Here is a 15,737-nt window from a genome sequence, read left to right on the forward strand (position 1 = left end):
CATTACTATTTAAAAATGCCAATAGTATTAGAAATTGTGTAAAGACAGCAAAGTGTTATAGGTTAAATCTAGCTATTAGTTTGTTCACCCTTCAAGTCCCATGTCAACAGTAATATGTATATGTAAGTAGAGACTTAGATATTTCAAAGTAAACATTCAAACAGATATACAGAGTAAATAATCTTTACTGAATTGCATTAGTTATAAATAAAAATAAATCTTAAGGAAAAAAACAATGTATGTAATAATGAATGGGATAATAAAAAATACATATAAACGCTTCATAAAATAAGTGCTTTATTGATTAATTTTTGTAGGTAATAAAGGTACATAATTTAAAATTAAATTGTACGTGTTTTTTTAAGAAAAAAATAATCCTGCTGTATTTCTAGGAAATCAAATCACCCACAAACCTATTTACAATTTTGGACAAAAAAAAAAACAAAACCTATGAAATAGGAAAATATTAACGACTATGATCATTATTTTCTATATCTTGTTAATTTAAGTGTATTTACTTAATTGTAAAAAGTAAATCCTATGCAATGAACGAAGCATCCACTTGACTATTTCAATCCATTAAAATTAATTTGGCAAAACAGTAGACACATGTGATGACTGAAATTAGTTTTAAATAAATATGTTTATTTGGTTTTATTTATTTTAAAATTATTAATATTTCATACCTGCAAGTGAATAATTTACATTTAAAGGTAGATTTTGTGGTAAATTGAAAGTGTAGGAGTAATAAAATAAATAAGAGAAGCAGATTTATTCATTTTCCCCGTTGCTTTGGTTGCAGGATCATTCTTCATCACATATGTCTAATTTTTGGAAACCACAAATCCATAATTGTTCATACTTTATTATTCACTCTCGAAGGCGACGCCTTTGCACTAAGTAGCGAGACAATATGTAGTATATAGCTAACTATAGAGTCAATATACACAAACCGATTTTCATATATTTACATAACCGAAAATACAATAAATATTAGAACCTTATACTCTCTGTACAATATCGTAAAATATTTACTTTAATAGACTCTGCTTCCCCTTAATTTACTCTTCGCTAGAAGAAAACAAAAATTCATCATCTTCTACTTACGTTCCTTGTCATTCTAATTTAAAAAAAAACCAAGTAGAATTTAATTTAGGATTTTAAAGAAGTTTAACATGACAACGTTCTGTTATGCCTATTGACTGTTATATTTTAAGATGTGGGGTGTAGAGATAAGGAGAAGTATGTCTTGTCTATGAAGGGTTTCATAAATTGCCACAATGGCGCTATTGTAGCTTAAAATTTAGGTTACCGTAAATTATTCCGAGTATTAGCCTCAGTAGCGCCAGCTAAATGTCTTTTCAGGGACGCTTTTTACGGAAGTGTCGTGTAGAGTTAAGGGAAAGTAAATGATACTTCTCTTTAGCTGTACTCTCCTTATTTTTTAAGTACTCACTCTGCAACCACAGACTATGGAAGAAATAAATGTGTCACGTGACAGTGTTCTCTCGTTTCTTGCGTGTTCTCTGTACGACGCTCAGATTATGTTATTCGTTATCTGTACTCATTTAATATCAACTGCACAACTTTTATACTCAGTGTTGTTAATATTATTAGATACGATATATTTAAGGAATAAGTTGCAAAGTGTTCTAGTAGATTAAATATTTTGTTTGAAAATTGATTTAAACGGTAAACGGTGAACACCCGAGACTACGCTGTAAATCCAGACGAGGACGATATTCTAAATGTAAGGGTAATGAAACGGCGTTCCAACCATTGTACCTTTTTAATTGTTTAAATTGTATAATTTAATATTTTTATTACAAAACGTAAATATGACTGGCGCGTCCCTTAACTGAAATAATTAAAATGCATTGCATTTTATACGGAAATATAGAGTTCATGTTTGAAGCCGGATAAATCCACGTAGAATTTGGTGTTTGAATGTAACGTGCATGTATTAATTGCATTTTTATAATATAACAAATGTCAATTGAAAATAACTAAGAGACCGGCGTGTTATGTCAACGGTCCTTCTCGCGATACTTTCTTATCTTTCTCTCATTCTTCTCTCAAGCAATTAATTTTGATTGAAATATTGAATTGAATACTTTATCTTTTTTGGTTCAAAAAACCTGCGCCTACCGCTGTGCACTGCCTCTACCTGGCTACGCTCATGTTAATAGCAGTATCACAATGTAAGTTTTCGAATACATTTTAGTCTTTAAGGAAATAATAATCGATATAATGAATTATACGATGTTATAGTTATAAAGCGACAGAATAGATCGTTTAGAATAACATTAAATAATTTATTTGAGTACTCTTTAATTTTGTGGAGACTATATTATTCTAGAATTAAGAATAAAAATAATTGTTATATTTCGTTATTATAGCGTTTTAATAACCGTGTTACTCGTTAGCAAGCTAAACAAAACCTCATGGTTATATACTTATGGTCCAATTTTAATCGCATACTAATACGTCGTGTAATTCTAGCGGCACACTAAGCGAAGTCATCGACGCTCCTTTCTTCTACATTTCATAGAAAAAAATGAGCAATTATCACATATTATAGAGATTTTACCGTTCCTACGTTCCAACGTTCCGCCGCCGTAACGGTCGTAACGAACCGAAGCGAACATTGCCGTCTAACTATGTACATCGCATCGCAATAAGTGCCGTCGAGGAGGAAATATTAAATCGAAACAATGTGCACCCACCGGAACGAACGAGTCCGAACGCATCTATCGATTCGCGCACTAGAGACCGGAGACCGAGCCGCCGCTACTCGTCGTCGGTGTCGGCGTCGGCGTCTGCTGCCTGCAGCCGAGCGCGCGGGCGGCGCTTACGCGAGGCGGCGGTAGTGGTTGAGCCACTCCTCCAGCATCTGCGCCTGCAGCAGCGGGCGCGCGTGCAGCGTCTGCGCGGCCGCCAGCGCGCCGCCGCTGGCGCGCGCGCGCACCCAGCGCCGCACCAGCGCCTCCTCCTCCGACACCTGCCGGCGAACTCGTGATGCCATTCCGAACGTTCTCACGGAAAACGTAGCACTCGGAAATCGGACTGAGCACGAACCTCGTCGCAGGTGAGGAAATGTACGGGTAGTAGTTTTCCTTCGGAGTCGGTCAGGGGCAGGTACGTGGTCTCCTCGCTGTCTTCTTGCTGCTCCCTGTAATGTGACCGTCGAGTTTTCACGTTTATTTCTCATTCACTTGTATGTTCACAGTTCAGTGCAGCGAAGGTGACGATGTGATTGACTACTATTTTTTTATTTTGACATGCGATGTACGATCGCTCACCGACACCGTTCATCGTGTGATTGTATACATTTAGATATTAATGTTATGGTTAAAATTCTGCCACATGTGCATCCAGCAACCCGCATTCTAGCAGCGTAGTGGAATATGCCAAATCTTCTCCTCCAAGGTGGATGTGAACTTAACCCAGCAGTGGGAAATTTACAGGCCGTTAATGTGTATGTGTACATTAAGATTAAATGAGTAAAATGGCAAGGTCCAATTATCTTCTGCGTAACGTTTAAGTAAAGCGTTTCTAATGTCAAAATGAGAATAACTGAATGATAGAGATTAGGCATGTAAGGAAAGACGTAATGGTAATATTAATGGAGGACGGTGCCATCTCGGACCGGCAGATGTAGTCGTGTCGCTGCGAGTAGGGCTCCACGGGCACCAGGGCGGAGAAGTGTCCGCGCGTGTAGCCCAGGCACAGCGGCGACTTGGAGCAGAACTCCGGCTCCCACAGCAGCGGCAGGTAGATACCTGCGGACGGACACCCGTACGTTGAAAAATGTCACGTCGGTCATATCGACGTTCCCGTACGAGACGAACGATCGGTAGGCACCCTGAAACCGCGCGTATCCGAGCGCCTCCCCGCGGAACGAGTTGACCACGTCGACCCCGTACACGAAGATCGGCCGCCGCATCACGTGCGCCAGCGCGAACACGTGCAGCTGCGGACAACGGCGAGCGGTCAGGCGGTGTGGGGGGGGGCTTGTGAGTGCGTGCGCGTGTGCGTCACGTAACGCACGTAACGTGCGCACCTGGTGCAGCGCCGTGCCGGGGCGCGCGGCGGCGGCCACGAGGCGCGCCCACTCGGCGCGCAGCTGCGCCTCCTCGGGCTGGTAGTGCAGCTGCGCCGCCTGCAGGCGCTCCCAGGCCGTCCAGCGCGCGTAGAAGCCGCGCTGCGCGTGGTGCAGCGAGTCGGCCAGCGCGGCGCGCAGCACGTTGGCGCGGTCGAACACGCCGTAGGCGGCCTGGCACACGGCGTCGGGCAGGCAGTCGCCGGCCGAGCGGTTCCACAGCGCGTACAGGCGCGAGCCCAGCGTCACGGTGAGGTGCAGGCTCCAGTTGATGAGCGGCGGCTCCTCCAGCGTGTGCTGCGCGTCGCGGTCCAGCAGCTCCGAGAACAGCTGCTCCTGGATGGCGGCCGGCAGCTCCTCGATCTCTGCGGCGCGAAACGAAATTATTCTCGCTTGCGTTGCGAGCTTGCGAGAGTGGCCTTTCATGTTTTAATGAAAAATGGATATTTCTGATGTTTACGGATTCTTAAACCAAATAACAATATTTCAAAAATAAGATCGCGTAACCATCGTGTGGGAGCACTCACCCGCCGGCAGAGAGAATGTGCAAAACTCGTTGATGTACCGGCACGGAAAGCTGCCTTTCTTGTGACGGATACAATTGGCGATGTGACGTCGGATCGCAGTAGCGAGGTCGGGCGCTGACGAACGAATACAAATAATTATTCATCGATAACGATTCACTCAAAAAGCCCGAGCGCGTATCATACAAACAATGGGCATACCGACGTACGAGGGCGACCTCTTCAACCCGGGCCCGCCTCCCGATATCCGCGAGAGTAGAGTCGATAATATTTCTTGCCTTTGAAACCTGCGAATGATTCAGTTCCACTTCAGAGACCGATCCATAAACATAAATATTTGTCAGAGAACTGCAAGGAGGCTCACCGAATGGCGAGGTGCACGAGCGTGTGTCCGGCGTCGAAGGCGGAGGCGCGGTCCAGCAGCGCCACCTCGTGCGCCGTGAGCGCGCGCGCCGGGTCGCCGCCGGCCGCCAGGTAGGCCTGCACGCAGCGCGCGTCGCCCTCCACCACACCTGCCGACAGACGCGTGTGAGCCCCGCCGCCCGCCGCCCGCCGCCCCTCGCCCGACCACCCGCTACACGTACCCAGGCAGGCCTGCAGCCACACCCAGTCGGTGTTGCGCCGCTTGGAGCGCCGCCCGCCCGACTCCGAGTCGTGCGGCGCAGCGTTCTGGGAGTTGCAGATGTCGTTGATACCTGAGACGAAAGGCACCATTGTAGACGAGTGAAACCTTCGAGCGAGGCGGTGGTCGGTGGGATCGCGAACGGAGATGCGGCCTCACCGGTGGAGTGCGTGGTGGTGGCGCCGCACATGGCGCACTTAAGCGCCCGCGGCCAATTCTCGTACGTACACGTCTGGAACATATATAGCGCTGAGGTAATTAGAATGTTCGTGGATCTGAAATCGATTAAAAATTTTATAAATCTTGAAAGTATTTAAGAATAATATTTTTAATCAAAAACCGTACCGCACACGACCACTTCGCCACGGACGATGCGCCGGCCTGCCCCTGAGGAGATGATATCCTTAAAGGTTTAAGTCTCTCTGCAATCGCATCTGCTCCTGAAATATATTATCAATTATGTACTATAATATTATATACCACAACTATATCTGGCAGACCGATATTTTATTTTGTCCATAAACATCAATACTTCGCTCCTGTGGTACAGTTTGAAGGTTAGCCGATGTAATTAAACAAGCACAAGTGATAAACATTATAGTTCACATCCATGGTGACCCATAGCCATATGGAACAATACTATAATTCATAATATCTGTGCCTACCACAAATATCTTGCACGGGAAGAGCACTAGCTCCATCTTGTAACTTAAAGATGTCCTCTCCGAGGGAAGGTTTCAAGCTGCGACACATGGTGCACTGAAATAATATTTCATTTATCTCTATCATATATCAACACAATCAGTTAAAACATAAATCAATGAATACATTAAACATTCTTTCACATGTGGTCTAGGTAAAGGCTTGTAGAAGCTTAAGAAACACTCTATACAGGACTAAGTATGAGAGACATAGTATACCTGTAATTTAATTTGCAAATCGGGATATTTCAAGTTAACATTCATTCCACTATTATACACAATGTTGTTACTGGTAGCAGATATTCTGTAGCTACTGTGTGAAAACATTGCCCACCAACAGTATATCACACTATGAAATCATATTTATGCAATAAAAATGATTAGAATATCTTTTCTAATCATTTTTATTGCTTAAACACTTTACTAATATAATTTATTACATACAGATCAAGAATAAAAATAGATATTACAACTAACAAAATTCATTTAGATTTTTGTTTATCTAGTCAAATCATGTCAAAATCAAATAATATTTTGCAATACATAAATGAAAATTTACTGGTTTTTCAGTATTATTTCTGTACAACCTGTTACCTGGCTGCTTCGACTGGCAGCAAAGGGGAATGACCAATTCTATTGAAAAATTCATAGCCAATAACCATATATGGATGACTTTGTATTGATTGGTCAATCTCATACCAATATGTTCAGTTTTTATAACAACATAACAAAGAAAAAAAATTATGTACAAGAATAAAGGAATAAATGTGTATCGTTTGGAATAAGTGTCATAACTTTGAAAGTTAAATTAAAGGATATTGTATATAGTTATACAGACCCTTCCCGATGTACAATCACATTTTAACTCTTTTTTCTACATATAATTATATTTCAGTATGGGTGACATGCAACATGAGTTTTGATTTTCCCAGAATAAAAAATATAGTAGACATTAAACAATTTTTTGTTTTAAAAAACAAACAAAAAGGAAACGAAACAACTCTCCAATGCATTCCACTAATTATATTGTTTGAGAGGAAGTTTGTCTTGTAAATCTACCACTGGCACCGGGACTATAATAAGCCCTTGTATCATCTTAGGAGAAGGAAATTATTTCACGGCAGAGTCAAGCCAAGGTGAACAGATAAAGCTGTTTTGAGCTCTATGATGAAGTGGAATTTTGGCAGACTTTAATTTTTTTTTTTCAAACTTTAAAAGATTAGGTTGCAGTATGAAACTGTAATATAAAAATGTTACAATGAAATTTATTGACTATTGATTAAATAATGTTTATGAATTAACTAAACATGCACAGTGATAAAAACCCTCACACATAATTACTGTGAAGTTGACTACGATCATACTCATAACAATTTAATTACCTTATTAAAAGAAGAGACATCGAATGATAAAAGAAACAGAACAATACCTTACGAGAAAGTGGAAAATTCTCATATGTACACATGTCACACTTCCATTTATTACTACTATCTGTGGGAGCAGAGCTTGCTGTCACCTGGAAGAGAGGACAAATTGAATCTCCAAATTGCAAAAAAAAAGAAGACATACTTTGACTTCATTGATTAAATTTGCTTTTATATTTATAACAAGAATATTCATGACATCATAACTGCCCTACAAAAGTGATAAAATTAATTTGTATAAACACAACATATACATAACATACAGCGTTCCAAATGACTTTCGAGTAAATAATTTTGTTTTTAAATTGACAGTAACTGCTTTATAATTTTTGATTATATTTTTATCTATTTAAAAAACCAATGGTTCTGAATTGATGGGCATTCCTTAGAGAGCAGTTTCTATTATAATATTAACCTGTGCAATATTTGTGTGTGAGGTGTAAGTGGAGGCATCGACTTGTGCCCCGCATTCCTCTCCTTGCAAGCCTGCCTCATTAAGTGCAGCCAATGATGGACTCTTTTTGCTGCCACCATTTTGCGACTCCTCACTCATTGTACCATAAAATATACAATGTGATTAATTATCACTATTATCACTATGAGGTTCGCATTTTACGAGATTCGAGCTATTCATTTGTTCTTGTTTGTTCAGCTGCACTTGTAACACTATTGTATTGTTTATCGAATCTTCATTTGTTCGTGTTATATTTGATGCAGACAGATGCATACAGATGACCTAAAAATAAAAGTAATTTTTAGATTGCTAATATTTATATAAGTGTTTTTGTGGATAATAAACTTATACGTAAGACTAAAAATATAAGTTAAAATGCTTCACTAAGCACTTTAGCTAAAAGTTATATTCTAATAAGAAATCTTGACAGATCCCGAATGAAGTATCGACGGAAGTTGTAGATTAATTTACACCTTCAATAAATACCTAACGATAGAAAACTTGGCATCGCTCTTGTGTGATTTTTGGCGTAGTTACACAACAAAAATGCATCGCAAGCACGGATGGCCTAAGGTCAAGAACGTAATGCTAGTAAAGTAATTTACTCACTCGACGATTTAACAAGAGTAGCAAATAGTTATTGTTTAAATATTTTACCTTTTGGAAGATATTTCTTTAGTAAAAAAGACAAAACAAACCGGGGTAGACAGGAGAAAAATAAGAGAAACAATGGAGATAAAGGCAATTATGTTTATACGGTATTTTGACAAATAAATTTGTGTCAATTCGAATAGATAAGTTTAGGTGGCTCGCTAAGTATTCGTCAATGAAGTAAAGATTCCCATCACTGTATTGGTCCTTATTGGGAACTGTCTTCATTTCTAACCAAACACATTACAGCAAAAACTAAAGCACCAATCATACCTCTCTACTCCTGTTTTTGATGCAAAATTATGCAAGATGGCGAAATTCTCAAAAATGTAGATTATGCAAGTCTACTTTATTTTTAACCTGTGCCATTTTGCTTCAAATGAATAGTTCACCCATATACAATATTATGTAGATTATCATTTATAAGTTAATTTTTTAAACAAACAAAACTAATCTACTTATAATTTGAATATTAGTATAATTCCAAAATGTAGCATGTGCATGCACATATTTGAAGAATCTTAAAAATATTATAGTTGGGCATTCAGCAAAACTGTAATGTTTTTGTAATGCTGTATACTAAAGTTATTTATTTCAGTAATTATTTTGGATATGTATATTAAACATTTATGTACTTAATACTTAGAGCATTTTAACATGCCTTTTTTAATGCTGTAGTCGATGTTTATGGCAATACTACCGATTTAGTGTATTTTGTACATTGAAATATTGAATGCAGGATAAGTTAAAAATTAAATTCTATTAAGATTGACCTGTGTCGTCAACTTTATTATATTATATAGGTTCATAAAATTGTATTGTGGTAATATTTAATCTTTTTGATTTTTATTCTTTTACTTTGAATGTCATTCCTAATTTATAGGTCCTTTATTATGAAAAATAAAAACATCTTCAGAAGTTTTATTCTTTTTATTTTCGAATTTACAAATATTGAGTTAATTATTATATTTGAAATAAATGAATATTATCTGCCAAATTGAAAAACCAATATTATGAGAATCGTAAATTGCTGATGGTTAATTATAATTATAAAAATATTATCCTACACCTTTACTTCACAGCTGAATGTGGTTTTCTCAATATTTGTACTTCTTATTTCATAATCCTTGTAATATATTATGCACTACTATGAGTATAATCATAAAATAAAATAACAACTTAATTATTAAAAATGATCCGATAGTCAAACTTTAATTGGAAATATTGAATTGAAAATATTTTCTTAACATTTTGGTTTTTTCCTCTTACTGAAACAATTTCATTGATATATTTATTACCAAGAAGCGCAATTGTGAAACCACTCACATATTTTTCTTTCCATCTTATTCAAATAAAATATAGAGAATAATAATATCATAGCAGAAAAATATTTTTGAGGACATAGCTATTACAGCTAAAGTCGTCACCATACTTAATAAAAAAATTGCAATTACTTGTTTATTGATAAATGCCAAGTGGCAACTGGCAACACAGTTCCCAGATTTGTGTGCGCCGGCATCGCACGTGAACGTGTCGCAAAAATCTCAATAAATTAGTGAAATCACTATGTCGGACGAATATTTCTATGGTAAGTAATATTCATGACAATGTCCTTAATAATACTATACCATTATTTAGTTAAAAATATTTGTACTTCACTACTATAAAGTTGCTTAAATTCGCGTAAAGCTTTGACACCCGGCTACTTCGCCATTTTATTTCACAATGAAATTTTACTTGTAGAAATTTATAATAATTCTATTTCAGGTTTATACGTTATGAAGAAGCTTTTGATATTATTTATAAATGTATCAAAATCTAAAAATGTTAAGTGTATTTATTGCCGCCATTTCCCAGATTGATAATTTTATCTCAATGTTATACTCAGCAGAAAAGGCGTGTTTTTTAATATTACATTTTCTTTTATTTTAAAGTTTCACAGTTTTCTCCAATAGTATTGATTATCATGAAAAGTATATTATATCATGAACGTGCGTTGTAGGGAGTCGTCCCAGTTGGGCGCGTAATTTTAAAAGTATGGCGTCCAAGCGTCTTAAAGTAACCGTTTACATTTAAGCCTTGTTATTGTGATCTTTGTAATTATTTAGTATAGCTTTTTTACAAATTGAAGATTGTTTTTGTAGGTTACTTTTGTGTATTTGAGAATCAAACAAGTTGTATTTACAACGTGATTGCTGTTTCAGGTGTTACCCTTTCGTCGTCACATAAGTCTGAAACATGGGACCCAGAGGCGAAGGCGGAATACCCCCGCAGTAATAAGTTGCTGATTCGTCAAGCGTTGCTCGGTCCCGATGCCGAACCTGATGAACTAAATGTTGTACAGGTAATTACTTTGAAATAATCTTGTACCTTGTTAATACTAAACGGTTAAATAGTCAATATCATTATTATATTATATAGCCAAGTAGTACCATTTAGTAACTTTTGTATCAAAATGATGATCAAATCACCAAGCTTGTTTGAATGGCTCTGCAACATCGTTTTGATGACGCTTTGCCTACTTTGATTGCTTGAGGCATTTGTCTGATTGATATAATTGCTAAATATTATTCTAGCACAAGAAGAACTTTGTCATTACTTAAAACAAAATTAAAATATAATGTAAAATCAAGGTGTTATAAATGAAACCTGGCAATTGGGTCATAATGTGCTTCAACAGTTGTGTCAACTTTATTTAGAGTTGTTTCTACATATGTGTGTGGGATATAATTTAAAATTATCAGCATATTGTTACAGTTTATAATAAAAGATTAGGGTATTATTATAATAATTCATAATGTATTTGTATACTTCTTTATAATTATTTACCATTGTTCCAAACATAGGTGGAGACAATGTGTCTTCAGGAGTCCATCAAAATTCCTGTTGCTATTCTCAAAGTTGGAGAAACAAGACAAGCACGCCTTGACATTGAATTCCCAGATGCACCAGTCACCTTCACACTTATACAGGTATATTATTTAGTTCAGTTATTTATAAACTCGACAAAAAATAATTAATGTAATTGTTAAAAACAGCAATGAGTAGACTGATACAATTTCCACATTAACTTTGGGAAAAGAATACACACTACCCAATTTTATACTTATTATTTGTAACAATTTAACATAATACAGCAGTAGTAGATTGAGGCTGAATGAGAATGAAATGATGTTAAGAAATTAAAATAATTTCATACTGTTCTGGGATTCTGTGTTTATATGATGATAAAAACAACCATTATAAATGAAAAGTGTGTTGGATCGTTTTGATCAAACACTACTTTCGAGTGATTTTCGGAGGCATTTGTCTGATTTCATTAATTACTACAATAACATTACCCACTCCCGGCAGTTTTTATATAACAAGTAATTTATCCTACAGGGCTCAGGACCAGTGCATTTGATTGGACAGCATCTGTTAGGTGCCTTGGTGGAGGAGTTTGAGGACATGGAGGAGATGGAAGAGGAGATGTTAGATGAGGAGGAAGGCGATGACTCTCAGTTCAAGGTCTGTTGAGAAACTATTGTTTTTGTCGCATTTTATGGAAAAAATAATAACAATTCTTTAATGTCAATTGAAATGCCTTATATATAGAAACATTTGTTTGATTCTTATGTATCTTACTATTTGGCAAATTTTTGCAACATGTTTATTTTTTATATGTTGCAATTAATTATTCAGTAGATTACTAAATTTACAGGAAGATGAGAATAAACGGAAAGCACCATCAGGCAAACGCAAGACGAATGAGGTACTGAAAACCTTCAACTAATAGAATATAAAATCTCTTGACTCCACATGTCTAACAGAGGGAAAAGGGCCTGAGGCCAAATTTTGCGAAATTATGGCAGCAAGGACCAAGAGTGATATGATTATTGTTACATAATTACTTGATAGAAAATTTATATTCATACTGCTGTCATATTTTGGTATGAGTGGGCCATTACTTTCAAAATTTATTAAGTTGTAAAAAATGTGTAATCTGAAATTGGCTGTAGGTTTTCTGTACTCATTCAATGCCCCCTTTACCTTCTGATAGCTTGAATAATGAATAGGTAATTTTATGATTGTTGTTATCAACTGTCATAAATTATATATAAAAATAAAAAAGTTTCAAACAAATCCTAAATATTTAACAATTGCAAAATATCTATTTTGTTTTATTTCAGGATGAAGACGATGAGGAGGGCGAAGGGCCAAAAGGCAAGAAGGCGAAAATGTCAAACAATGCCAAAGGCAAAGCCCCTTCACCCAAGAAGAACGCTAAGAAGTGAACCGCCTGCGTCCACCCTACCCCGCCCGTGCGCTGTCCTACCAGATAGATCAATTCCACAAAGACTGACAATTCACTGTTGATTTTATATCCATTCTAGGTAATCCGTTTCTTGTCATTAAGGATTGGAGGATAATTCGTTCGCCATAGCCCAGGTCAGTGCAGAGCCGGTGCTGCGCGACGGCGGCCACGGGCGGGGCCGGCGCCTCCGTTAGTTGTAACTACATAGTGTGGTAATTCAGTCTAGGTTAGCGTTGTATCGACTCGCGTGATTGAGAGAGTGGACGTGTGTACATGTTCGTGAATGTTTTACCGGTCGAGGTATCTGCAACTATTGAACCGACCCTGTGGTTACTTACGATCGAGTGTGATTTCTATATATTTTTTTCTGAACTTAATTTTTTTTCATTCCTTACTGTGGTATAGTGTTATTGATGTCAAATTTATTGATAAGTAAATTCACAGATGTATTTTTAAGTTAAGACGTAAGTGTAATCAGTGTATGTTTAGACATTGATCATTTTGTATTGAGTAGCTGCCGGTCAACATATAATTGAATTGCTAACGATTTCTCATTTCAGAATGAAAACTGAATAATCTATTATAGTTTGTTTGTACATATACATATAAAAGCATAAGAACGGTAATAATAAAATAAAACCATTTCTAAACATTCTCTTTCTGATTTTCATTCCAACCATAATCCTCACAAGAATACATTTTGAAGATGAAAATATTATTTTATACCAAATGATAGTGAAACATTTATAAATTTTACTTAACATACAGTTTCAAAAAATCCAAAACCTAAGCTCCTACTATCTGTTAGGCAAGTGTTCAAAGTTATTTCTTATAAAATACATAGCTATTGCTTTGTATTCTTAAGATTTTTTAACAAGTAAACATGTTTCTTGCATGAAATATATTCATCTTAACAACATTAGTTCTAAAGCTGTTGTGATGTGATGACACTGAATCAATACCCTCCTTTTGGTTTCAACGTAGGTGGGTAAAAGTGGCTGTCATTTTCTATCTAGTAAAGCTTGTAAAATTTTATTTCTTTCTCTTTGTATGCTATTTGAATCTTCTATAACTTTGACTAGTTTCTCAAACTTATCTTTGTCTTTGGTGTCCTGGCTGCGAACCAGATTTCTTATTTCTGATAAGGTCATGTTGTCAATGTTACATTTATGGCTACATTCCTTCGATGGCTTGGGTTCATCATAAATCTGTTCAAAATATGAATAATATGGCCAGCCATTATCTTTACCTGTATCTTTCTTCTTTTCCGCTAGTCTGATAAATGTCTGCTTTAAATTTCTAAATTTTTTATCACATTCCTCAGGAGATAAACCTAGTTTTGGACCTATCTGCTTCCACAGTGACCTCTTTTTTATCAATGGATCCTTAAATTTCTGTTTATTATCAATGTAAAATGCAAGTAATTGTTTAACATAGTCCTGTTCGAGAGGTTTATATATTACATCTGATCTGTCTTCATTGATTGTGTATGTTTCGGTTTCAAAAATTGAAACAAAATCTTTATAATACCTCCATTTTGTCATGGACCTGCCTGAATCAGCTCTCATCTTTAATCTTATGTATGTTTGTTTTAAATTTCGAAACTTCCTATCACAGTTACTTGCTGTTTCCCCAATTTTTCTTGAAATTTCCTTCCACAATTCCTTTTTTTGGTATTTAGGACTTTTAAACTTATGTGCAATTTCTGAATATGCATTTATCAGTTGTCTTATCTTGGTTCTATCCCAAGGCCCTATATCAGGACTGTAATTATAAAATATTCTTTCAAAGTAATGGTGATAAGGCCATTTAATAAGCTTACCTGATTCACGACTTCTTTCTAACCAATTAAAGTAAGTTCTTTTTAAATTCTTGAACTTGTGATAACAATTATATTCTGTTGTATGTAGCTGAGATGCTATATCCTTCCAAACATCTTTTTGCAAATAATCTGGACTTCGGAACTTATTGATATTTTCAATATAGAGGGTTAGAAGTCTTCTGACTTTAGAATCTTCCCAAGGTTCCAGAACCGCAGGGGAGAGTGATTTACAATCTCTAAACACATTTTCACAAATGTTAAAATGAATCCATTTAATTTCTTTGCCCAACCTTTTCTTTTTAAACAATCTTATATAAGTTCTCCGAAGATTCTTATATTTCTTGTCACATTCCTCAGGACTAGTTCCTACAAGAATAGCTACTTCATTCCACAACATTTTGTCATTATGTGGACATTTGAATCTATTCTCTAGACATAGACTGAGTAAGAGTTTTATTTTGTTTCGGTCCCAAAAAATATCTTCATCTTTAGTCGAAGCACTTTCTTTTGTACAACTTTTCTGATTTTGCTCTTGTGCTGGAGCTGAAATGTTGTCTACATGGATATATTGTCTACTGTCAATAGTGTCTACAATATATCTTGCTTCTTGTCCTGCAACTGTAAAAGAATAAAGGCCAAATTCGTTAATATACAATATTTAGCACCTATTCATGTAAATAAAACCTTATCGTTAATGTCCAAAAAATACAAAACACTTACTCTGAGGATTTTGAATAGTAAAATTATTACTACTGAATATAACGTTGCTCTGATCTTCTCTTACAACGAACCAGTAACTTTGGTTATGTTGATTATTAACTTCCATTCTAATGCAACTTATAAATATTCAAAACTTTAATACACAGTAACCTTCGGTTTATTTACAAGTAATTCCCAAAACAATAACAAAAATAAACAATTAAATGAAAATACGTTGGAAAGCGCTTTGAAGCAATTTTTGCTTTAGACGATGACAGATGAAATACGTGTTGTCAAAATATATTATAAGTTGAAATATGTAGGTAAAGTAAAATAACTACGCATTTGTTACTAAACATACTTATATTTATAAAAACAAGAATAATTATCAAATGACCGTTACAATTATATAGAATTTGAAAATTCGTAAAACAAAAATAC

The 15,737-nt window shown here is 36.2% G+C and overlaps 3 protein-coding genes across 11 annotated transcripts; 1 reads left to right on the forward strand and 2 right to left on the reverse strand.

Moving 5' to 3' along the window:
* Positions 1 to 341: 341 nt before the first annotated feature.
* On the reverse strand, positions 342 to 8,639 carry LOC125073002 (ubiquitin thioesterase trabid). Of its 8 annotated transcripts, none has more exons than XM_047683650.1 (16): positions 8,485 to 8,637; positions 7,789 to 8,109; positions 7,379 to 7,465; positions 5,914 to 6,007; positions 5,594 to 5,688; positions 5,408 to 5,480; positions 5,211 to 5,321; positions 4,991 to 5,138; positions 4,630 to 4,743; positions 4,064 to 4,467; positions 3,865 to 3,973; positions 3,650 to 3,782; positions 3,079 to 3,172; positions 2,976 to 3,001; positions 2,834 to 2,939; positions 343 to 2,790 (listed from the first exon to the last, which is right to left on the reverse strand). In XM_047683650.1, exons 2-16 carry the CDS (start codon positions 7,924 to 7,926, stop codon positions 2,702 to 2,704), a joined length of 1,821 nt encoding a protein of 606 aa, XP_047539606.1. In that variant the 5' UTR covers positions 7,927 to 8,109; positions 8,485 to 8,637; the 3' UTR covers positions 343 to 2,701. The 8 variants fall into 8 exon arrangements, with proteins under 8 accessions (XP_047539605.1, XP_047539606.1, XP_047539604.1 ...); XM_047683648.1 differs by adding an exon at positions 4,828 to 4,913 and having other exon boundaries at positions 343 to 2,782; positions 2,837 to 3,001; positions 8,485 to 8,632; XM_047683647.1 differs by adding an exon at positions 4,828 to 4,913 and having other exon boundaries at positions 2,834 to 3,001; positions 8,485 to 8,632.
* Positions 8,640 to 9,940: 1,301 nt separating this feature from the next.
* Positions 9,941 to 13,432, forward strand: LOC125073085 (nucleoplasmin-like protein). 2 transcript variants are annotated; one of them, XM_047683775.1, is made up of 6 exons: positions 9,941 to 10,066; positions 10,683 to 10,822; positions 11,325 to 11,450; positions 11,863 to 11,988; positions 12,182 to 12,232; positions 12,651 to 13,432. In XM_047683775.1, the coding sequence occupies exons 1-6, from the start codon at positions 10,045 to 10,047 to the stop codon at positions 12,753 to 12,755; spliced, it is 570 nt and encodes a 189-aa protein (XP_047539731.1). In that variant the 5' UTR covers positions 9,941 to 10,044; the 3' UTR covers positions 12,756 to 13,432. The 2 variants fall into 2 exon arrangements, with proteins under 2 accessions (XP_047539731.1, XP_047539732.1); XM_047683776.1 differs by lacking the exon at positions 12,182 to 12,232 and having other exon boundaries at positions 9,968 to 10,066.
* LOC125073084 lies at positions 13,426 to 15,557 on the reverse strand. Its single transcript, XM_047683774.1, has 2 exons — positions 15,318 to 15,557; positions 13,426 to 15,215 (listed from the first exon to the last, which is right to left on the reverse strand). The coding sequence occupies exons 1-2, from the start codon at positions 15,421 to 15,423 to the stop codon at positions 13,777 to 13,779; spliced, it is 1,545 nt and encodes a 514-aa protein (XP_047539730.1). The 5' UTR covers positions 15,424 to 15,557; the 3' UTR covers positions 13,426 to 13,776.
* Between the last annotated feature and the right edge of the window lie 180 nt (positions 15,558 to 15,737).

Source organism: Vanessa atalanta, chromosome 23, assembly GCF_905147765.1.
Source record: "Vanessa atalanta chromosome 23, ilVanAtal1.2, whole genome shotgun sequence".
In the NCBI taxonomy this organism is placed as follows: domain Eukaryota; kingdom Metazoa; phylum Arthropoda; class Insecta; order Lepidoptera; family Nymphalidae; genus Vanessa; species Vanessa atalanta.